General features: G+C 44.7%; 2 protein-coding genes across 2 annotated transcripts; both read left to right on the plus strand.

Moving 5' to 3' along the window:
• The first annotated feature begins 4,174 nt into the window (after positions 1-4,174).
• Positions 4,175-8,072, plus strand: ltb4r (leukotriene B4 receptor). The gene is made up of 4 exons (XM_037480024.2): positions 4,175-4,304; positions 4,937-5,486; positions 6,065-6,341; positions 6,703-8,072. The coding sequence occupies exons 2-4, from the start codon at positions 5,008-5,010 to the stop codon at positions 7,054-7,056; spliced, it is 1,110 nt and encodes a 369-aa protein (XP_037335921.1). The 5' UTR covers positions 4,175-4,304; positions 4,937-5,007; the 3' UTR covers positions 7,057-8,072.
• Positions 8,073-13,985: 5,913 nt separating this feature from the next.
• LOC119223077 (solute carrier family 12 member 3-like) lies at positions 13,986-23,156 on the plus strand. The gene is made up of 28 exons (XM_037480185.2): positions 13,986-14,038; positions 15,079-15,203; positions 15,530-15,686; positions 15,816-15,935; positions 16,018-16,093; positions 16,356-16,451; positions 16,552-16,691; positions 16,878-16,988; positions 17,066-17,177; positions 17,276-17,400; positions 17,495-17,579; positions 17,775-17,932; positions 18,061-18,168; positions 18,457-18,580; positions 18,678-18,779; positions 19,042-19,197; positions 19,292-19,391; positions 19,516-19,627; positions 19,740-19,874; positions 20,061-20,167; positions 20,273-20,355; positions 20,469-20,537; positions 20,614-20,724; positions 20,811-20,922; positions 21,075-21,161; positions 21,373-21,508; positions 21,651-21,718; positions 22,247-23,156. Exons 2-28 carry the CDS (start codon positions 15,100-15,102, stop codon positions 22,383-22,385), a joined length of 3,033 nt encoding a protein of 1,010 aa, XP_037336082.2. The 5' UTR covers positions 13,986-14,038; positions 15,079-15,099; the 3' UTR covers positions 22,386-23,156.
• Positions 23,157-23,504: the final 348 nt, after the last annotated feature.

Here is a 23,504-nt window from a genome sequence, read left to right on the forward strand (position 1 = left end):
TATAAAATCCACAAACCACATCATTAACTATATTATTCTCTATGTTGCTTAAACAGTGGCCCAATCAATGAGTGTTGCTGTGTGAGTCACGGTTTGGTTTGGTTCGGTGCAGAGTTGGTCCTGTGGAGACCTCCTTCGCCTCCAAACACGGCGTCTGATCTCCTGTCTGAATCCCAGCGAGCAACAACGCTCCTCAGGTGAAGGTGAGAGCGCCGTGCTGCACAACGAGGACCTGAGTGGAGCAGCGTGAAGCTTTAGGAACCAGGGCTCCTGGATGTGGACGGGTCTCTGTGGGCTGGTGGACGCGTGGTGTTCCAGCTTCATGGAGGTCTCAGTTTAATGCTTCACGAAGCTGATAGTGACTCTAAACATCTGTCCTTTTGTCTTCTTCACTGATCACTTCTTCACTGATGTGTCGTGTTTTGTGTTGATCACTAGTCTTTTTTGCAGATAAAATAAAATAAAATAAATAAAATCCCAGTAGAGCTGCTGTCAGTCCCAGTACACAGTAGAGGCCGATCCTTCCTCTCAGACTGGTGTCACTGGTTGTCTCAGGTTCAGGTCGATCCTTCACTGCTAGATTAAAGGTGTTAGTAGGTGGACATTGGAAACAGCGCCCCCCCCCCCCCCCTAGCTTTACAGCGCCTTGGACAAGGTGTTTCAGCACCTTAGACAGTGGCAACAGTGCTGCACATTTATTGGCTGTCAGTGAGTGCCAGCTATCCACAAATGGACAATGCTAACAAGTCTTATTTTTCTTCAAACAAACAAAAAAGTACAAAAACTGTTCATGTGTACACTCTGTTGTAAAGCAAATACAATGACAATAAATGAAGATTTCTCCCCGTCCGGGAATCGAACCACAGTCTTCTGCGAAAATAAAGCTGCAATTTGATTGGCTGTCAGTGAGTGCCAGCTATCCACGACTGGGGGGAGCAGCTGGGATTTGAACCGCCAACTTTGCGGCTCCCAGCGCATCACACTACTCCATGCCCCACCATCGGCCCAAGTTGGTAGACGTTAAGCCATGAACCTCACACACTGCTCTGCAAAAGCCTCACTCCTTGTTTGATTAGAGAGTCCGTGCCGTCTTTTTCGAGTGTTTTCACACCAAATGAAACCCAGCTATAGTTTTGTCTTTTCAATAAATAGTTTATTGTGAAAATGGCTTCCAAAAAACAAGAGGAGCGACAAGGGTTTGACCTGGACCGGGATGGGTTATGCTGCTCGGTGTGTCTGGACCTGCTGAAGGAGCCGGTCGCCGTCCCCTGTGGACACAGTTACTGCAGACGCTGCATCGAGGACTGCTGGGACCAGGAGGACAAGAAGGGACAGTACAGCTGTCCTCAGTGCAGCTGTCCTCAGTGCAAGGAAAGGTTCAGCCCGAGGCCGGTTATGAAGAGGAACAATCTGGCTGAGGGGAGAGTTATGCAACAGGAAATCCGCTACATGGCTTTTTGGTATATACATCATATTGGTTGAACTAGTACTGGGGGTTGTACTGTCAGTGTCATTAAAAAGGAAAAAAATATATGAAAAAATATGACTAAACAGACCTAAGACTTAAGCTATAGGTCCATAGTGGTAGGTCATCCTTTCAGCTCATACTGTATTTGGTATACAATATGTCAACATTATTACTCAATTAGAAATGTTTCCACATTACCCAGTTTCCTCAACAGAAAGCACTGATGAAATCATCCACGACTGTTAGTGTAAAACATTTGATTCAGTAGACACTTAGTATTTTTACTGTTATAAGGGTTTCTCAGTCATCAGGGAATAGCATTCCCAACCCCAACAGGTGGTGGACGAGCAGAAGAGGAGCGCCCCACAGCAGGACTTCCATGCCGGGCCACAAGATGTGGCCTTTGATTTCTGCAGCGGCGCCGGACCCAACAAAGCCGCCATGTCGGGCCTGACGTGCAGGTCATGGAACGGAGGAGTTTCTGTTCCGTCACAACAACGTAGAGACGAGGCCGTCGAGGCCTTGCTCCAAAAGGGTCGGGGTGTTGCCACGTAGGGAAAAATGGACTCACCTTTTGAGCTGAATCTCCACGGGTGGAATTCCTGTAAGGATTTTGACAGACTGCCAGGGCAGTGACAGGCCAGGTGGGACACCCCTTTGCCTTTCAGTACTCTATGTGTTAGAGCAAGCATGACACATCAATCACAGAGACTCAGAGAGACTCAGAGAGACACAGAGAGCGTGAGAGAGAGAGACTGAGAGGTTTGGGGGGGGGAACACGTGCAGGACATGTGTTGGGTATTTTAAATCCATGAATATATGGGGCGAATATAGTCAGCTACATCTGCATATTACGAAAGATCCGACAGACAAAGTTCCGCCGCCGCATTCATAGCGAGAAGCTCATTCTGGCGACATTCTGCCTCTTTTGGTTGCCCTACCACGTCATCAACGCGGTGCAAGTATGTCACACATCCTTCTTCGGTCTTTTAATGCGTGTGTTGCAGGTTCAACAGCATCAAGGATGCGGTGAAAGACACGTAAGTGAAGACGCGGCAACTCATCCGCCTCTCATTTTGTAACGCTAATGTTGAAATTCAAACACCAACCTTATGTATGCATAATCATGGGTTACACGGTGTATAAGGCATCATGCAGTGGTTAAGGCATCACTTGCATTGCAACATTTTGAAACAACCCCGCCTGTCACAGGTTGAATTCAATATGGCACAATAGCCGGGCCCTTCATCAGCAGCTTTGCTGGACAGGGTGTTGGGCTCCCACCGTAGCATAAAACCAATGCTGACTTTTTAATGCATTTCTGCTGCAGAACATAAACCCCCACAACAATATGGTCCTCGCACTTAGGTGTGAATTCTCACTCTTGGTTAAACAGCTCTGACATCCGATTGGTTAAGCCAGAGACACCACAGGGGCCCCCCTTGCTCTGGACACTCTCAAACCTTCTTTCTGGACTGGCTCTCGTCGGTTAAAGGTTAAGACTGTAGGATCTCTTCAAATCAAGCTTTTCCATACTGAGGATGGTTAGTGCAAGGTTAAGACTGCAGTATCTCACCAGATGCATTTTTTTCAAAATTGGCTTGCGTCGATGAGAGGTCAGAGACAGCCTCTTCAAATCAACTTTCTGAATCAGCTTGCGTCAAGGACCATTTTCTTGCTGCTGAAGAGAAGTCGGGCTGCCCCGGTCTTCACTTCCAGCCCAAAGAGCTCACCAAAGAAGGAAAAGCTTCCTCTACCCCCTTGGATACAGCTTGTGTGTTACGAGAGCACAGCAAACCCTATCAACGCACAGTAAGGCTATGTCGGGGCTGAACTTATATTAGCATGTATTGTTATTTTTGTTTTGATGTTTGCTATATCGTGTATGTTGACTAAGTTAACCGCTATCGGGCCCCACTGTGTCGAATGAGATATGCTTTGCTTTGAGTCTTTCTTCTTTCTTTAGATTTCTAATTTACCAACCAATACACCCGTCCCTCCACACATGTAGAGTTACCTAAAGACAGAGGTTTTGGATGAATCTGTAAAAAAGAACAATGACGTACCATGGCCTTATGAAGTTGATATGGCAAACGTCTTGGTGACGAACTGCATTCATTCGTCACGTTTCTGGCCAGCTGATGAGTGAGAGCAGTGTGAGGAAATCAGAACAGTAAAATCCAATCTATGAGCTCAAAGAATCCAAATGTAGAGCTGATGGCAAGTGAACAGCTGGGTGACGAGGGAACTCCTTGCACGATACACACATTTCATTTTTTGTCGATGTTGCAAAAGTCGCACAGCTTTAAGGAGAAGAACTGGATTGTTTGGTTTTTTACCGTGAACATCTATAGAAATATACAGAATTAGCAATACAGAGAAAAGAGGATTCAACACTGGTGTATCAACAACATCCTGATTCTTATTCACAATCATTATTCATTTCTGAATTCCCGCTCTTTTCCTCTTCCTTAATGCTCACTGAACGTCTGTGCCATGAGCTGTGGTTTTGCACTTGTAAGCATTTTTCCAGCAAAGCACCCGGTAGTATTCAGTGACCTCATCTGCAATATAAATATGAATGTTGGAGGAATCACAGCGGCGTCGCATGCAACAACCGGCTTCCTGTTGTGACCGGGTTTCCCCTCACACCAACCCTCTTGCCCAATATATGCGCTGGATTGAGTTAATGTCCACACCCTGTCACCAAAGCAGAGAGCAAAGCACGGGAGGGAACCAGCCGTGAAATAGATGGACACCTAGATGGTAACCTTTTCTGAGTGGAGTTATTGTGGTGCCGTTAAAAGAAGAGAAGATCAGCAGTGAGCAGTGGGAGGTCAGTGGGCCACTTCAATTCCTCCAGATATGCTACAAGCAAAACATGGCTACTTTTCATCTGGGAGTTTGATCATTATCATTGGAATTGCAGTAGTGGGATTGTTCGGCATTTTTATCAAATGAGAAAAATAAATGGTGGTTTAAAGATTTGTGAAGTTCGATGAAGCTGTTCTAAATGTTTACAGGGCTCTTTAATCTTTAGTTCCTCTTCCACTGTTACATAAGTAAAAAAGTAAAATTGGCAAAAGAAATGCATGAAATACAAGAAAGTGAATGATATCAGTCTTTCAATCACACATAAAAGGTGTAAGGTGCACAAGAATCGGTCAAAATATTTATTTTTTCAGACATAGTTGGTATAGTTGGTGTAACTATGTAAATGTACTGAAGTGACGGCCGGTTTAACAATGAAGGCAAACATTTCAGTTTTGACAGTTTAGAACTTTAAAAAAGAGAAGAAATAAAAGGGGAAGTAAATTAAGCCATACACTTTCAAGCCATATCATGACCTTTGACCCCTGTTATGTTCAAGAAAAATTTTGATGCAGAGAAGCAGACAATGTACCACATTTTTGGGGCAATATTTTGTGGCGTTGTAACCTGAATACAACACATCCTGTTTCCTGCCAGCTTTGTCTGTTGAAAAGTTGTGTCAGGTTCACACTTGTCAAAACCGCGACCTGACATCAGACGCTCTCCCGATGGCGTCCAACATCACCACCTCCGCCCCGCCGCCCCCCCCATCCATGTCCGTCGGCGCCCAGGTGGGCATCGCCATCCTGTCCCTGGCGTTGGTGCTGGGTCTCCCCGGCAACCTCTTCGTGGTGTGGTCCGTGTTCTGCCGGGTGAAGAAGCGCTCGGTCACCTGCCTGCTGGTGCTCAATCTGGCTCTGGCTGACGCCACCGTGCTGCTCGGCGCCCCCCTTTTTCTGCGCTACCTGGCCGGAGGCCGCGGCTGGGAGTTTGGCTCGGCGGCGTGCAAGCTGGTGCACTACCTGTCGAGCGTGAACATGTACGTGTCCATCTACCTGATCTGCCTGATGAGCATGGACCGCTGGCTGGCCGTGACGAGGCCCTTCGTGTCGCAGAGGATGAGGACCAAGCAGAGCCTGCTGGCTCTGCTGCTGGCGGTCTGGGTGCTGGCGTTCGTCCTGTCGCTGCCGATGCCTTTCTACCGCAGGTGAGGCCCGAGCGTTACGTTGAGGTGGATCACGGCTGCTGCTGCAGGAGAGAAAGGGGAACTGAAGTCTAGTAGTTAGGTTAACTCATATCTGTGGGTCTGTCAAAAGAACTTTCAGTTAATTGCCTTTTATTTTTATGGGGTAAAGCTTTAATTTCATATTATATTAAGATATTTGCTGACAATTCAGATATTAAAATTCTCATAGATGTTAAGATATGATAAGATGTTTGCAGAAAAAGAGGACAGGGACAAAAAAGGTCAATCAAATGTGACTAAAAACAAACCATTACTAATATAAAACATCAAAAAATGTCTTCCTTAATACGATAATTGATGGGAATAAACACATTTTTGTGCACTACAGAAAAATATATGTGAATTCCAAATTGAATGTAAATTTTTTTTTAATGCTGCTCAACAGTTTTGTCACTCACAAACAACCATGGATAAAACTGTTGTTGGACAAATTAAGGAAATTCTTCCTTTCCATTGTCACAGAAATCAGAAAACTACCTCTAGCCCCCATCTGCCGCCCCATTGACTTTCTTTCTGTGTTCCTTCCTCCTGCACCAAAGCAACCTGAGCAAAACACTGCCAAACAACCTCACTTTGAGCTTTTGCATACCGTACCACTGGAACAGCGTGGCCCACCGGGTCTTCCAGTACCTGTTTGAGACCATCATGGGCTGCGTGGTGCCGTTCTCCCTCATCAACACCTGCTACTCCTCCGTCTTCTGCCGCCTGCAAAGTGCCAAGTTCCAGCGGAGAGCACAGGGCAGCCGCCTCATCCTGCTGATCATCGGTGCCTTTGCCCTGTTCTGGCTGCCCTACCACATTGTCAACATCATAGAGGTGATGGAAGTTTGGCTTTTTGTCTACCGAACGTGTTTCAAAATAGTGATATATTTGGGGGCAAACTTTCTTCAAACCCTCTAAATTCCTGTAATTTTCCTGTTTTGTGAATATTATATTTGAAGACTCTGTTCTGAATCCAAAATCACCTTATAACACAAGCTTTTTGTTCCTGGTTAGTTCGCAGTTGGTTCAACTTGCTGAAAAGTCACATTTCCTCACAGCTTTTGGTGGTGAAATACGCTGCAGGGAATGTGGACTTTCCACGTCACCGTGTTTCTCACCAGGCCTTTATTTTGTATTAGTTTGGGCTGTTTTTGCCGCGTCCTCCCTCCTCCTGACCTCCCTCTCCATCCCCCAGGTGGTCGGCCTGTTGCAGGACAGCCCTACGGTGATCGCCGCCGCCCTCAGAGGTCGCCCCAACGTCACGGCCTTCGCCTACTTCAGCAGCGCCGTCAACCCCATCCTCTACGTGTTCGCCGGCAGCTCCCACATCCGCCAGGCCGGCCTTGGCTTCATGGGCAAGCTCTTCGACGGCACCAACTCGGAGAGCCGGAGCAACTCCACCTTCAGCCGCAGCGTCCGCAGCAGCCGCAGCGGCTCCTCGCCGGACGAGGGCACCGTCCTGCAGGCGCTGTCAACCAAACTGGGGAAGTCGTTCAAGGGCAAGCAGAAGAGCAGCAGCGTGGCGGGCAAAGAGGACGACGAGCCTTAGCTCAACGGCGTCCAACAGCCAGAGTAGCGCTTCAGAGCACAATTCCCCCAAAGAGCCTCTTCCCACGGACGACTTTTCATAGACAACGGCTTCGTTGGGCCCCCCTGCTCAGCGCCACCGCCAGATCGCCGATTGTGGTTTGGAGTCAAATACCTCCAATCAAATCAGGGTTGGTCGAGAAATGTATAAAATCTTTTGTTTTTTATATTTTTATAGTCGTGTCCTTTTTGCCATAAAAACCATACTGATATAAACGCTTTTTTAATGTTGCATTTTTGCTATTACGGGCACAAGACGTACTCTACGAGGCTTGGGGACAAATTGTCCTCTGCACTTTCGCAATCTTCAGCCGAGCACAATAAGACTGTTGCATGTGTAGCATTTCACAAAAGCCTCCTCCCCTGCGCTCGTACCTGCGACATCTCAGACCACAGTTGCACAACCCTTGACGTAAAGGGCCGAGTTGCTGTCAGCTTTTTTTCCTTTTGGCTCAGAGTTAATTTTAAAAGCTTTCGGAATCAAAATGTAGTGAACACACATCACTGACGGCAAGAAGCTGTTTGTGGACAAATAAATAGGACAAAACCACTGCAGAAGGCAGAGTTGTGGCTCGTGTGACCTCGTTGAGCAACCTTTCTGGGTAATTAAAAAAAGGGTATAAATGATTACACATTCTCGAAATTTACACCCAGGTTGGTTCAGTGGCTTCTTTGACGCACACAGTGCTGTGTGTCCCGGTGTGTGAGGTGAAGATTTCCCTTTGTACTTTATGGGTCAAGCGTCTCGTTGGTTACTGACAAAGTTACGACAATGAATTAGAATTTGGTGCAAAATATTAACTAGAAGCAGCTGTATTGTTCATTTCTGAATCCCACCTCTCATTCTAACTCAAAAATCACATGACAAATTTATGAAATGAAAGGAGATCCTCTTATTTCAAATTGAGTATGCTGCCCTCGACCTGCGTTTCCTCTTGACGAGAAAAAGCCAGCTAACACTTTTCCTTATGAATAAAGATGAACGACAAGTCTTGATTTTTTTGCGTTTATTGTTTACACCCTCTGCAGTTACTCATAGAGGAATGATCAGACAAACAGACAAAACAAAAGATACATAAATACCACGTAAAACGATGTGGCACAAGGATGGCATGACAACGAGAGCTAGCAGAGTGTTGGAGTGTTTTTAGCGGAGAATTCTTGTGACATCTATAAACATAGATTCAACATATTTTAGAAATTGTCTAAACGCCATTTACACAACCACACAAATGATGTCCTAAGCTCGCGTGTGGAAGAAGGCTCTTTGAGGAAGAGTTCAGCTTAAAGCCAGATCAGCGTGCTCTCTTGTGGTAACGTTATCTCAATAACAATGAACCGCGCCTTCCCTCGTGCGCACTGTCCACCAGGTGGCAGCACCTACTCATCTCAAGCAACCAGAGCTACTAAATCCAGGTAAGCATTTCTTACAGATGGCAGAACACTCCCTGGTATAATAATATTATGCCACTACAAAATTACTTCCACACAAATTACACACAGTTCTGTCGGCACACAAAATATATTTGTCTTACTAAGAGAAGAATCGTAACTGTCTACAACCATTTCTGAGATCGGTCTCAAAAACACTTTGACTTCCACCTTCCGGATCCTCTTGTCCCTTCTTGGCAGAGTGTTGACGACCACTCCCACAGGCCAGGTCGTTTCTGTGGGCCTGGCTGTCCTTCAGCAGGACGACGTCGCCGGCATGTAGTCCTTACTCCATCTCTGATCTGCTTGCCGGTGGCCTTGTTGATGTCCAGCTTGGGCGTCTTGCTGCCCATGATACACAGCGTCTCCAGCTGCTTCTTCTTCTTCTCGTTGGAAAAGTCCCCAATGTTGGGCGCGAACGTCCTCTTCTGGCCGGTGTTCCTCTGGGTTTCTCCTTGGGCAGGCGGTCCTGGGACCTCCCCATGGACGCCGATGTTCTGGCCACGTTCACGGCCCTGATCAGGTCCTCTTGGGCTGCCTCCACGCTTCCCACCGCCATGTTGTTGAGCTGCTGTGTGTTGCTATAGCCCTCCTTCACCTGGATGTTATTTGGACAGGGATGGAGAAAAGATCTTCGTTCGTTTTGCAGCCTTGTACACTTCTATAATGACATCTATCTTGCTTATGAGTGGCGTTGGGCTATGATGGACAGCTGTTTCAGCGAGTCTGTGAGCGGCTGGTCTGTAGGAGTGCAGCATTGCATCTGTCGGCGGTGATGGTTCTCTGCTGAACATCGCTGAGTGCTGCTGCACGTAATTGTACGTTCGAAGGCACTGAAAGGCTCTCCGGGAACGTACGGCTCGCGGTGCTACTCCCCGCTTTCGATCACCTCATCCTCGTGGGCTGCGACTTTTGCCTCGGGGGCAGCAGCCAGCTTTTAAGTGGTGAAATATAGTTATAATAGCAGCAGCAGGTGTCAGCCTCAGAGTCCAGATAGAACCACGATCGATGGAAACCTGCGAGGCAAAAAAGCACAAACACTTCGTGGAAGAAACAAAGTCTGTGATGCACATTTTTGTGCACAGTAATAGTAATGGGAATAATAATGGTGTTTTGCATGTGGAGACCAATTCAAATTACCCCCTCTTGTTTTCTTTGACTGGTTTTCCACTAGTGTTGACTATCATTATAGGGACCATAGGGGTCCGTTTCTGAACCCTACAGGAGCTGCTTCTCCAGGAGGGCACATGTTTCGGTCCATCAGTCGTTGCCAAGTTGCTCCTCTCTGATGCCCTTAGATGATAGATCCGTCGTCTCATCATGAGCATTCCGCCACATTGTCAAGCTGTGGAGAAGCATTTTAAGGTGGCAGAAACTGAATTTTGGCACAATTGACCAGGCCGCCACATTATTTATTCACTTTGATTTTGAGGGGTGTTTGAGCCCTCTGTAAACTTTTATTTCCATCAAAGGTTGTGCCATCCTTTTGTTCCTAAGATATTTAACTGTCCACATCAGAAAAGATATCTATCTTATTTTTTTTTCACATCAAGATCTGATTCTGATCTTTCATTTATTTTTTTAGCAGTGTATTTTGGGTCACTTAGACTCTCTCCGATAAGTCTATTAGTAACCGTAAGAATATTAATCATTCATTAAGGGCATGACTCACCGATAGAAATATAAAAATAAGACACACACCGGGGCGCTGCTGTGTGCATTATTCATTAGTTACTTAGTTACATTAGTTAGTATGCCGCTTATGTCATCTTTTTAACATTTTACTTCACTAAATTTCAGAGAGAAACAGGGAAATATACGTTCCACTCAACGGCAAATCAAACATTTGTCCCAAAGACAGAAGATACTGTAAAATATCAGTAAGAAGTTAAAGTGGGACGATGGACTTCTCAGAAAGGTGGCATCAATAATCATTGTACTTATTTGCTTTGTCATCAGACCCTCATACATCGCCCTATTGAACCCTGAAAGTGACCTCACCTATAAATGAACAGCAAACAATGTCACCGTGAAAGACGCTCCCGAGTTCATGGAAGACACGGACCAATCCGTCAAGCGTTCTTTGTAAAACCGAATAAGTTTGATCGAATATAAGTGGAATTACTTCAATGTCAAAATTTTCCAGACTTTAAAAGGTTGGATGACTTGCTACATGTACCTTTTGAAAACGTTACATTACATTGAAATAAATAGAACCAAAATTATTTTAAAATACACTTAAATAAATTGAAGAGTTGGAATACATTGTAATCAAAGAAATATAATAAATAATGCCAAAACGAAATTATTCTTCGTTACAGCTATAAAAGTTAAAACACTGTGTGCAATTTGAAAAAACTCCCCCAAAAATGAAAAACCCTTTGATGGGGAAAAAAGGGAAGAAACCATGGGGAGAACGTCAGATGAGGGATCCTTCTCCCGAGATGGACAGACTACAATGGATGTCATGTGTACACAAAAAAATAGTACATGAAAGATCTACAATACATTCACTTACAATGACAGAAATGATTCAAATATTGTAAGTAGTAACCAAGGTGGCAGGAACACTACAGGGAGGGAAAGCACAAAGATGTAGAAGTAGAGCAGCAACGGTAATGTGATTCACATGTATAATAATAATTATAGTTATAATAGCAGCAGCAGGTGTCAGCATCAGGGTCCAGATAGAACCACGTTCCATGGAAACCTGCGAGGCAAGAAGGCACAAACACTACGTGGAAGGAATAAAGTCTGTGATGAGCATTAATGTGGACAGTAATAGTAATAAGAATAATAATGGTATTAGAAGCGGTTGGTGTCAGCAGTGTCACGCAGGTATGGGGCGCCGTTCGTAAAATGTTGCACCTTCTAAAATCCTGCGCAGTTTTCGTACAGTTAGAATTATCTTATGAATAAAAAAAGCAGGACAGTATTCATGTCACTTTTTCAAACATTTAAAGACAAAATTATGTAAATACAACTTTTCCAAGTACAATGTTTGGCAGTAACACAAAGTTGTTAAATAATAAATGTTAAATGTAAATGTTAAATATAAATATAAATGTTAAATATAAATATAAATGTTATATATAAATGTTAAATGTAAATCTAAATGTTTAATCTAAATGTAGATGTTAATTGTAAATATAAATGTTTAATCTAAATGTAAATGTTAATTGTAAATCTGAATGTTAAATCTAAGTAATGAGTTTGAAGAAACGTGATCAAAATTGGAAGCCCAGTTGGGGATAGGTAAAATCCATGAGAAAAAAAAGATCTGGTGCTCTGCCGTCCTGTATTTCCAGTATCTCTAAATCACTTGCGATGGACCTGTAAGGTACCTTTGTAAGAATTGGAAACTGAAAGTTTTCACTCTACTGGGGATGTGCACCCACCCCTGCCTCTTGTTTTGCTAAAAACAGGACACTTTGAGGGACCCAGTGCAGTTTTTTCTAAAAAAAGTTCCAATAAGATGGCCTGCACTCTTTGTATGAGGCCTTTGGGTGGTTCCATGCACGCCAGCCTATGCCACACAGCAGATGCCAACAGGTTGTTGATCACAGTTCTGCCTCTGCCATGTTATTCCTTGCAGGTGAAAGATTGCCAAAGTCTTTCACGATCGTACCCAGTCTATCAACCTCCTCCTGGTATTTAATAAAAATGACAAAATCGTAAACTTTGTAAAAACCCTTTGAAACCAGATCTTCCATGTTTGTTCTTATTTTGCACAATCTTGGCCAAAATAATAGCCAGGGCATACAGCAGCCCTGTCTTAACTCCTCACACAATTTAAAAGGAGCACTAAGAATTTCATTTATTTTCAGTACCTTCTCAATGTCCTGTTACAAAACCTCAATCATTGCTATGAGACCTGGGCTGAGGCCAAACCTCTCTAGAGTAATCCAGGGGTAAGGGTGCTCAACCCTGTCAAACGCCTTTTCCTGTTCTAATGAAATGAGACCAGTCTTAGTGCCCAATGAACCCTAACTCTAACCCATGTTCAAAATATCACAAATTAAGGACACATTATCAAGTATGTTCCTGTCGCTGTGCGTTTCCTGTAAAAGCAAAAAATCAATCCCTTTGAATTTCATTAGCTGAAATATATACAGTATATATTATTATTATATTATTATATATTATTATTATCAGATTATTCATCGGAAACTTCATCATCAACACTGAGATCATTATTGATTTTCTGCTATATTTTCCTCAGCCGGTATACTTCCTGGTCCGTAGGGCCTTCCCTGGCCTTACCGTTAATATGCAGCCGGGCAAATTTAGCGATCTTCTCTTTATCGGAGAAGTAATCCTCTACCTTAACTCACTTTGTGTTTTGTTTTTTTGTAAAGAACACATTCATTTTCCCCATACTGTACACTCTGGTGCTCCTCTGGCTACCAGCCTTGAAGTCAGAGGACTGACCGACAGCAGAGTCTACCTTTCTTCCCTCCCTTTCCTCATGGTCGCAGCTCCTTTCTTTGCCAGTGAGCGCCCATTTTTACTCTTAGCTCCTTGCATCGAACTGGTGCAGACCTCACAGAAAACACTTTTGTCGTCTTCATCCGTCAAAAGGCTTTTGATGTGGCCAACGGAAAATTCATGGTCCTTTATTTTTTCAACTTTGAAATTGCTTGTCCCATAAACCAGCCATTCTCAACTGGACCTGCACTTGTCTTTCCCTTTATATCTTCTTGATTTTTTGGTTTTATGACCAGTTTTTCTCTTTTGTGTGTCTGCCGTCCGGGTTTTCCTACACATGCACTTGCACTGAGCAGTTGTATAAAAAGCCTCCACCTGGTGCTAATGTCGAGCCCTGGCATAGTAAGTGCTATTTAAGTGCTTCTACATTTAAATTTTTTTTATTTCGATATCTTATTCTTGTCAAGTTAAATAGGCAACTATTTCTTTGTGGTTTCCGTGCTGATCGGAGGCTTGTTATGGGCTTTGAGTTTACAGTAAACATAGAGTCCGCTCAGCTGTGGTATCTAACTTTAAACGCCCACTTGCTCTTCTGTTTACTACGAAATTTGCCATCAGTTGCTGCCAGAAAAAGAAAAACACATTCCCTGAGGTTCGATGTTCTCAGAAAAGCTACCACGCACTCAATAAGGAGAGCATAAAATACACAAGGGTTACTCTTGGGTTGGAAAAAACTATGTAAACAATGACAACTGAAATTTTAACAAGTTTCTATGTTTCAAGCAATTTATTTTAGGTCAAACAGATCTAATGTTCATCATATTTTGACCCAAAGTGAGTTACATATTTAGGGATATTATCTTTTTTTTAGTGTACACACTGCTCAGATTTGTGTGTGTGTGTGTGGGGGAGGGGGGGGGTGATGTGGGGGGGGATGATGAAGGGAGGGGAGGAAGCTGAAGTGAGATGGGAGGGGAGGTCTCCTCTGTGAATGTATAAATGTGAAGAGTCGCATTGTGGGAAGATAAAAAGGAGCATTTCACCCATTGCCAACAGCTCATCCATCTGATATAGAAGTAACCTGTGTGAGTACTCTAAATGTGTTTTCTTCTGAATGCCATACTTATATTATTTGTTATATTTTGGTATTATTCAAATGCCTATTGATCTAAAAATTGTTTTATTATCATTTGTATTATTATTATTAAATGTTATTGCACTTCTTTTACTGCTTGAATCCACACTCATCCATGCTTATAGTATTTAAATCAAAAGAAACTCTATGCCTACTCACATCATTTATTTAGGTTATTTTAATATCATGAAAAACATATTACTGCTTGTAAATCTACAAACAAACTTTACAGATGTAGTTTTGCTCTCAGTGCAAAGAAATCATGTTTATTGGGAAATTTTGCATAAAATAACCAACAATTTCAAGAGCAGCTGTCTCAAGGGTAATAAAATACAAAGAAAAGAAGACGGCCACATATTGCCGTGGATTCAAGACTTCTGCTTAATCAGTAATTAGACAAACGGTAAAGTTAATTTCATGGCCTGAATCGGCATCAGTGGAATAAAACCTGTAGCAGCCGGGTGACTATGGAGAATATTTAAAGCTGCGCCGTGTTTGTGATTTCATTTTATTAAAGGGCAACTTCATCAATTTTTTTTTTAAATGCCATGTGTTAATAATAAATAAATCACCTTACCTGATATTACTCGAGTCAGGGTTGGTTGAGACTGAAGTTTGTCAAATAAAAACTAAACAAACACGGGACTTTCACCCAGCAGAACGCTGTTAGTCTTCTTCCAACAACGGCATCCATGACGCAGCAGGAAATGGTGAAGGGTCCGCTTAGGGCGGTGGTTCGAACGATGGGTGGAGATGGAAGCAAGGCAGATTGAGACATAGACGCACTTTTACATGCGTGACCCACATCAGTCCCATTTAGACTGAACAACAACCAGCTCAGCGTAGTCCGTGTGAGACCATGTGACTTAGGAACTGCTCCAGATGTGCTGGCAGGGGACCAAGGCAGCATCTCTCAGCACCGTCATTTCTGTGAAAAAAAGATTTGTTGCTTATTGTATTCTGGGCCCTTTTTTACCCATTCTGTTGCAGAGGATTTAGTGAGGCGTGCCGATGGGGCAGCTCACGTCTAAGCTCGGGGGGTTGGTCCCCAGTGAACCCAGGAATGGAAACTTCCAGGTCCCTCCAACCATTGTGGTACCAGACATGGATTCAAGGTTTGTGATGCTTGCTGCGGAAAAATAAATTAGTGGAATTACATTTTGGAAAACTGATGTTTCCTTTGTAACATATTTGAGACTCTTCGTCTTGGGTTCTTACGAGAATGCAAACAACAAAGTGAAACCAAACAAAAGTGAAACGTTTTTTTTTTGGTCTCTAAAAAGTTTCTCTAAAAACATCGTTTCAAGGCCATTTCTTTATGTCATATCACAATCTCAGTATCTAGCAGCATCTTAAAGGTACTGCAGCTCATGGCTATTGAAAATGTAATGCAATATTTGTTGTTCATTTTTTACATTTTTAAACATCTCCTATCCAACAGTGCATCAGAGCGCCAGAACTCAAAAACGCAGCTGCGGAGGTCTTCCGTCTACAGCACGATCGACCTGGTGCCGCAGCCGCATCATTATGACATCGCACTGACAAACCATCAGATAAAGAGCCGTCCATCTCTTGAGGTTCTCCGCAGCTCATACGGGGTCAGCCTTCCACCTCGCACACAACTCGCGCCCTCTAGCAGCGGCACTGCTGGGAATGCATTTTCCCTTCCCACCATCCACCATTTTAGAAGGCTTTTAATCATGCAAAATGTCTCTTTTTTGACGCAGGGGGATATGGCGGTCACTGATAAAGAGTTGGGAGATGTCAGTGCTCCAGACATCGAACAGGAGGGCTCAGAACCTCAGGGGAAACAACCCATTAGGTTTGGCTGGGTGACGGGAGTCACGGTGAGCACACTTGTGTTTGGGTGGAGGACACACGACATTTGACGGATATTTTAACAATTTCATTTTTAAACTTTTGACACAGATTCGTAGTATGCTGAACATTTGGGGAGTCATCCTGTTCATCCGGCTCACGTGGATCACATCCCGGGCCGGCATTTGTGAGTTGAGTTTGTGGTTGAGTCTTATCTCAAGTTAAGGAGTCTCTCTTCTGTATGGGCGAGGTGTTTTTTTTCCCGCTGCCTCATGATCCACTCATGCCATCAGAAGGTGCAATTGGTAATAAAAGGCCACATACTTAATATCAAAATTCATGTGACATCTAAAGCTTATATAGTTGTGTGCATGCATGTAAAGCCTTTCTCTGCCATTCAACTCCAAACTTGACAAAAATGAAGATGAGCTTGTACTGTTTCATCTCAGTGTTGACCTGGCTTATCCTCGCCATGTCCGTGGTGGTGACCTCAGTAACCGCCCTCTCCATCTCCGCCATCGCCACCAACGGGAAGGTGGTCTCGGGTCAGTTGCTTGCTGTGTCTCCAAGCCGTGCACGATATCACAATACAAAAATTCAGCTATTTTTCCCTTGCTCTCTTTTGGGGATTCCGCATCATGGCAGGAGGGACGTATTTTGTGATCTCCCGCTCTTTGGGCCCTGAGATTGGTGCTCCAATCGGACTGATGTATTCCTTTGGCAACGCATTGGCCTCTGCGCTCAACACCATGGGCTTCTCAGAGGTGGTCCGCGATTTGCTGAAGGTAAATGTGGCTCAAAGGTGTATGAGGGATTGTTGGTTTTACATGACCCCCAAGGATAGAGGTACCTGACAAGGCAATAACCTCTTGGTCAAGTTAAAAACTGCAGCGCCGGGGGGGGGGATTTGATGGCAGTTTTCATGTATGGATGCTTGTGTCTGTGTGAATAATTTGCGCTTTGCAACGTAGGACTTCGGTATCGTCATGGTCGATTCAGCCAACGACGCCCGTATTATCGGCGTGATCACGGAGACCGTCCTTCTGTGCATTGCAATAGCCGGGATGGAGTGGGAGTCCAAGGTGACACATCGTACTGTATTCACCGTCTACCATTTTAGTCACGTGTTTATTTTCATCTTTTTTTCTTTGTCTCTCAGGCCCAGTATTTATTCTTCTTAGCTCTCATGCTATCCTTTGTCAACTACTTGGTGGGCACAGTCATACCCCCCACAATAGAGAAACAAGCCCAGGGCATCTTTGGGTACAGTGGTAAGTTCCGACTCATCATGAAACACTGCTTTTTGATACATCATATCCTCATTATTTTTAAAGAATATATACTTACTGTTTTTGTGACTTGTCACCAGGTGATATCTTTGTGGCAAACCTAACACCAGACTGGAGAGGAACTAACTTTTTCCAGCTGTTTGCCATTTTCTTCCCTGCTTGCACTGGCATTCTGTCTGGGGTCAACATCTGCGGAGACCTCAAAGTATGAAGACAAAGAAGATGCAGATGCTTTTTACATCGTGGCCACTAACAAGGAATACACAGATGTTGAACATGTGTATTGTTTGCATTGGCAGGACCCTGCCACCGCCATCCCCAAAGGCACCTTCATGGCCATTTTCTGGACTACACTCAGCTACGTAGTTATCCCTGTGACCGCCGGTAAGCTACTCAAGCTACTCAACCCTCATCAGTGTACTGCAGGGTAGTGGGAGTGTAAGCGGACATAAAAGCAAATACACCCCATATGTAATGACACAAACACTTCATGGCCCAAAAAAAGCCAATAAAATCATGAAAGGTTAATTCTTGGTTCCCCGTCAGGTCTGTAATGTTTACGCCTTCATTCCCTCCCAGGGGCGTGCATGCTGCGCGACGCCTCCGGTAATATCAGTGACATGATGACGGGCAACAACACGGCTGGCTGTGTGGGTCTGGGCTGTGCCCACGGCTGGAACTTCACAACCTGCACTGAGTTACAAAACTGTAAATATGGCCTGAGCCCCAGTTCAAAGGTATCATCCACCCCAAGTTATAGAACAGAAATATACATATAGCTTACTTATTTTGTAAAGTTTTCAGGCTCAGGTTGATGGAATATGATGATGTTGATACTCATTCCAATGGTGACTTTTCCAACCAGACAATGGGCCAACTTTCAGCCTACTATTACATCATCCACGCGGGGATATACGCTGCCAGCCTGTCGTCCGCCCTCGGCTTCCTCGTCTCCGGCCCTAAAATCTTTCAGGTGTGAACTCTAACCCCTTTTTCTAAATTGGGCTAAATTGTAATTTGCAATTCTATGATGGAAAGATTAACTTCGATAAGAATTCAAAGTCTAATCTGTGCATACGTAGAGACGTTAGAAAGTCGTATTTATAAAGCGGATCATGTAACTGGAAAGCTTTAAAAGTGATCCAGGTTAAACAATAGTCCTTTTAAATGCTATATATACATGCTAACAAATGTTTACATGCAGACAAATGTGACCCGGTGCCCACACTAATGAGCTTCTGTTGTCTGCGTCCTTTGCCAGTGTCTATGCAGAGACAACATCTACCCATACATTGGATTCTTTGCAAAAGGTTACGGCAAAAATGATGAGCCCCTGCGGGCTTATTTGCTCTGCTACGTCATTGCTCAGATTTTAATTCTCATTGGTGGGTGTGATCTAGCATGGTTGTTTTTATTAGTTCACACATTTGTCTGGATAAGCCAATTTTTTCTTTTTTCTTTCTCTCTCCTTCGTGGTCACAGGTCAGCTGAACACCACCGCGGCCCTGCTCTCCAACTTCTTTCTGTGCTCCTACGCCCTCATCAACTTCAGCTGCTTTTACGCCTCCACTGTCAACTCCCCCGGTGGGTAACCTGCTGGTCATGGCCTCCCAAACCTTACCTGGTCTCACTTAGTAGCCAAAAAGTAGCGTGCACGCCTTTCCAACCAATCCGACCCAAAGAGCGCAGATGTTGACACCTGAGTATAATAGCCTAGCCTGGAGGAGGGGGAGGTGGGGGGGTGGGGGGGTCACAGTTTAAGTTGCAACAGCAGTACGTACTGAACATATTCAGAACAAGTCGACCTTCACCCTTTCAATGTGATTATACATATCGCCCCCGTCAGGTTGGAGGCCGTTGTTCCGCTACTACAGCAAATGGACGGCTTTGTTCGGAGCCGTGATCTCCGTGGTGCTGATGTTCCTGTTCACCTGGTGGGCGGCCCTCATCACCTTCAGCATCATCTTTTCCCTCTTAGTCTACGTCAGCTTCAACAAGCCCAGTGAGTTCCGTACGGACTCGGCCGGCCCCAAAAGGCAACGCCCCGCCTCTTCTTCTGACACCTGACTCGTGTGTGTGTGTGTGTGCGTCCACAGCGGTGAACTGGGGATCGTCGGTGCAGGCGAGTACATACAACATGGCTCTGTCCAGCTCCGTCTGGTTGTCTGGTGTCGAGGATCACGTCAAGAACTTTAGGTAGGTGACGTATAGCGCCTGCGTGTTTCCTCCAATCACACGCCGGCATGGAGTCTTCTGTCTGTGTGTGTGTGTGTTTGTATGAATCCATTTCTGAACTGGAGTCCCATGTGTGTTCCATCAGACCACAGTGCCTCGTCATGACCGGGCCACCGAACCAGCGGCCGGCTCTGGTTGACTTTGTTGGCTCCTTCACCAAAAAAACATGCCTCATGATCTGTGGAGACGTCATCATGGTCAGTCCTTCTCCACCTCGACTGGTTTAGTCCCCCCCCCCCTCCCTCCCGCCAAAAAAGAGAAAATGAGAGGAATGATACACGTCTGTTGTTGAATATCCGACTCCTGCAGGAACGGGACAAGCAAACTCGGGCGGCCAACGACACGGACATGTTGTTGAAGTGGATGAACCAGAGGAAGGTGAACTCCTTTTACAGCTCGTTCCCTGCCGACAGTGTCAGAGTGGGAGCTAAACACCTGCTGCAGGTAAAACATCTGGCACATTTATCCGACTGTAACCTCTGATCCAGATGTTGAGATACTTCCCTCTCCCCCGGTCCTGTTTTTCCCTATTTTTGTCTCCATCTATTGAGTGCAAAGTATTACGACCATTTCTTGTAGGAATACCTCCAAATTTGCATTCTTTTAAACATTGTTCCTCTCATTTTCAAGGCTTCTGGTCTTGGCAAGCTGAAGCCCAACACTATGGTTCTGGGCTTCAAGACAAACTGGAGGGAGAGTTCACCTGAAAGCATTGAAGATTATATTAACACCATATAGTAAGTGTTGCTAAGCTAAGATCCAGTGTCTCTAGGAGCAGGAACAAAACTTGCTTAATTGCATCCAGGATTCTATTTCATAACTCAACTTCCTTTTTTCTCCAGCGATACCTTTGACGCCAACTACTGCCTGTGCATCCTGAGGATGATGGACGGGCTGGATGTCTCTGAGCAGTTGGATTCTGAAGGTTTCAAATCCAGTCCTTTACAATACCTTTCGTGTTAATTGCATCTCCATGCTTTCCTACACCTTAACGTATTTGAACAATGGTAAACGGAGAATGTTGTGCCTCTCCTCCAGTCAACCAGGCCTTTGAGTTCGATGAATCTGTCGAAGACGAAGACCAGAAATCTCCAGAGACGGAATCCGGTGAGCATAATACATTACTCTACTCGTTGTCCTGCTGCCTGTGGCTGCATGCGCCTCACTCCTCCTCCTCTGGCAGCTCCGGCCGACGCCCTCCCCGGGGAAGAGGGCGTCACTCAGGACAAGACGGTGTTTCAGAGCGACCAGGGCAAGAAGAGCATCGACATCTACTGGATCGCCGACGACGGAGGTCAGATCCAAAACCGCGCTGGCATGCGCGATCCCCGACACGACTTTGCAGTACAGTTTTTTAAGGCCTTCTCTTCTCTCTTCAAGGTCTGACTCTGCTGGTTCCTTACCTGCTCACGAGGAGGAAGCGCTGGCGCCGCACTAGGATCCGGGTCTTCATCGTCGGAGACGAACAGAACATGGAGGAAAGCCGCAAAGAGTGGGTGTTTCAGCTTGTCGGTTGAACGAGGAATGACAATATGTCAGTTTTTCCACTTTAAGTTGATGTAAACCCATAACGGTATTCATTTACATTTAGCAATAACATCAGATCGCGTTTGAAGAGAGGCTGAGATTGTTGTTTCCTACCAGGATGATCACTCTGCTGAACAATTTCCGCCTGGATTGTTCCAACGTCACAGTCATAACGGACAGCGAGAGGTGTCCCACCCCCAAAAAGTAGGTCCAGAAAACCTGCACTGATACAGGAAGGGGTCCGTCTGTAATGACAGGCCCGCGCACCGTTTCAAGAGAGCGTTACTCGTGGGTGGCTCCGCCCACAAGCAAATACTACAGTCACATAGAAAAACATGACAAAGACACTTCTTCCGTCGTTTTCCATGTGTGTCGCACGTTGACCTCTGACCTTCTGCTCCCGCCGGCTCGTCAGCCTCAGCAGGTTCGTGGACAGTGTCGCCCCCTTCAGGCTGCACGGCGAACAGCAGGAAGGCGACTCGGTCAGCGGGGCGAAGCAAAGCACCCCGTGGAAAATATCAGACAAAGAGTTTGAGGCCTTCAGGTTTCAGGTGCGTGAGTGCGTTCAGGTCAACAGACACACGGTGGCTGGTCCTTATTCCCGAGTGAATTGGAAGCAATGAATGAAAAATTTCTTGGGTTTTCTGCTTATCGGCATGATGTCCCCCTCCCCGCCCCCCCCTCCCTTCACAGTCCGAGAGTATAGTGAGGCTGAATGAAATCATCCGGAGGAACTCTCAGCATGCTGCCCTCGTCCTCGTGTGAGTACACAGTGAAGGAATACATACAAATGTTTTAAATTCACACGAAAGAGGCAAAAAAAAACAGCCAATCAAAAATGTTAATTATAATTAGTATCATTAGTGTTATAAGACAAGAACAGTCAGTGCTCAGATGATGCCAAATTCTGTTTCCTGTTTCGAAATTACATAATTCATTTTTTTTTAAGAGGCGTGCAGCGTCTCATCTCTGACCTTATGAGGGTTCTTCTCATCTCATTCTGTCCGAGTTTACTTTTCACTCATTTATCTCTATTACATCGAGCTTGGGGAAACTCACAACATCAGAGAGATAAATGCACGCACTGTCTGATCAATAAGGATGCAAACCGCTTTCAAAAAGCCACCTGATGAGGGGTATTTTCATGCCAGGGTAACAGGGAAGGGTGACCGCTTGTTTTATTTCCCTGCAACCCACAGCGTGCACTCATTTGACTTTGGGAACATTTTCCTCATGCGCTTTGTCACGGTCACGTCCATGTAAATGTTTTTTTTGTTTTGGTCTCCCAGGAGCCTTCCTGTGCCGCACAGAGACTGCTCCAGTGCTCTGTACATGGCCTGGATGGACACTCTGACCTGCGGCCTCCACTGCCCAGTGGTGCTGATACGAGGAAACCAGCAGAACGTGCTCACCTTCTACTGCCAATGAGTCCGGACTCACATGGATGGACACTAGATCGAGCCCCACTAACTTATAGAGTGAGAAGAAAATATGTATTTGTGCAATAGGTCCCAGGGAAGGGTTTAAAAGTTCTATATCTAATATATATGTGAAGACGACGCCAATGCAGACGCTCGCTGAAGATCATCTTCGGGATGTCCCCTCTTAGACGAAGGCTGCTGAACGCGTTGCTGAGCTATAGTCTGAGATCAGCTGCAGACTCTCTGAATATCTGCGTATTCATTCAATTTTGCTTTCCTTTCCTTCCATGGTGTCGGTTTTCCCTTAAAATATCTAATCATTGGTGAGACGGTGCAAATGTCTCCTTTTCCCAGCAGCCGCGTTGGCTTTTCATAGCAGGATGAACAGGTGTAATCGGGACGGCATGCACAACACAAAGGCCACGGGACCACCACACCTTCAATCAAACACACCTGTGCTGATGTGATGACACATCAACGAGGCTGCTGGGAAAAGGGCCGGTGGAATGAAACTGAAGAAAATGAACTGTCACGATATCTTATCTCATGTGTGTGAATATATGAACAGAGATCATGTACAACATTTATTGCATTTTAACTGTGAGTGATGTAACAAAAATGTAACTTGGGTGATGGTAACTATAAATATAACTTAATCAATATACTTACTGAGCCAGATTTCAACACCTTGTATGATACTGATGAAACCTCTTTTGAATTAAACTTAATCTGTGGCCAACAATATATTTTTGTCCTTAAATAAAAAGAAACTTGTGAAATTGGACTGCAGGTTGATACTATTGTTTCCTACTTTTTTCAATGACAAATAAAACTGTTTATTTTTATGTGGGCCAAAAGCCGGGGTCTGAAATGTAAATCCTAATAAACGGAGAGTAATGTTTTTTTTTTCTTGCTTGCTAAGCTTGACAGTTAAACCGTTGGTGTGATCTTACTTGGAATAGTTCATTTAAACTGTGGATACAAATTTCAAAAATAATGTTTTCCCTGTGAACCCTGGATTTTGTGATTGTCGTCATCGTGAAACGTTTGCACAGGTTTTCACGCAGGTTATTTATAGGTTTTACCTGCCTGACGTTATTCTTTCCATAATATGAAAATACCTCGA

Source organism: Pungitius pungitius, chromosome 1, assembly GCF_949316345.1.
Source record: "Pungitius pungitius chromosome 1, fPunPun2.1, whole genome shotgun sequence".
NCBI lineage: Eukaryota > Metazoa > Chordata > Actinopteri > Perciformes > Gasterosteidae > Pungitius > Pungitius pungitius.

Coding starts and splice junctions, on each gene's coding strand:
- ltb4r (XM_037480024.2), top strand. CDS start 5,008: ATGGCGTCCAACATCACCACCTCCGCCCCGCCGCCCCCCCCATCCATG. Junction 5,487..6,064: donor CCGATGCCTTTCTACCGCAG/GTGAGGCCCGAG, acceptor CCTGCACCAAAG/CAACCTGAGCAAAACACTGC. Junction 6,342..6,702: donor ACATTGTCAACATCATAGAG/GTGATGGAAGTT, acceptor TCCATCCCCCAG/GTGGTCGGCCTGTTGCAGGA.
- LOC119223077 (XM_037480185.2), top strand. CDS start 15,100: ATGGGGCAGCTCACGTCTAAGCTCGGGGGGTTGGTCCCCAGTGAACCC. Junction 16,452..16,551: donor CAACGGGAAGGTGGTCTCGG/GTCAGTTGCTTG, acceptor GCATCATGGCAG/GAGGGACGTATTTTGTGATC. Junction 17,580..17,774: donor AGTTATCCCTGTGACCGCCG/GTAAGCTACTCA, acceptor ATTCCCTCCCAG/GGGCGTGCATGCTGCGCGAC.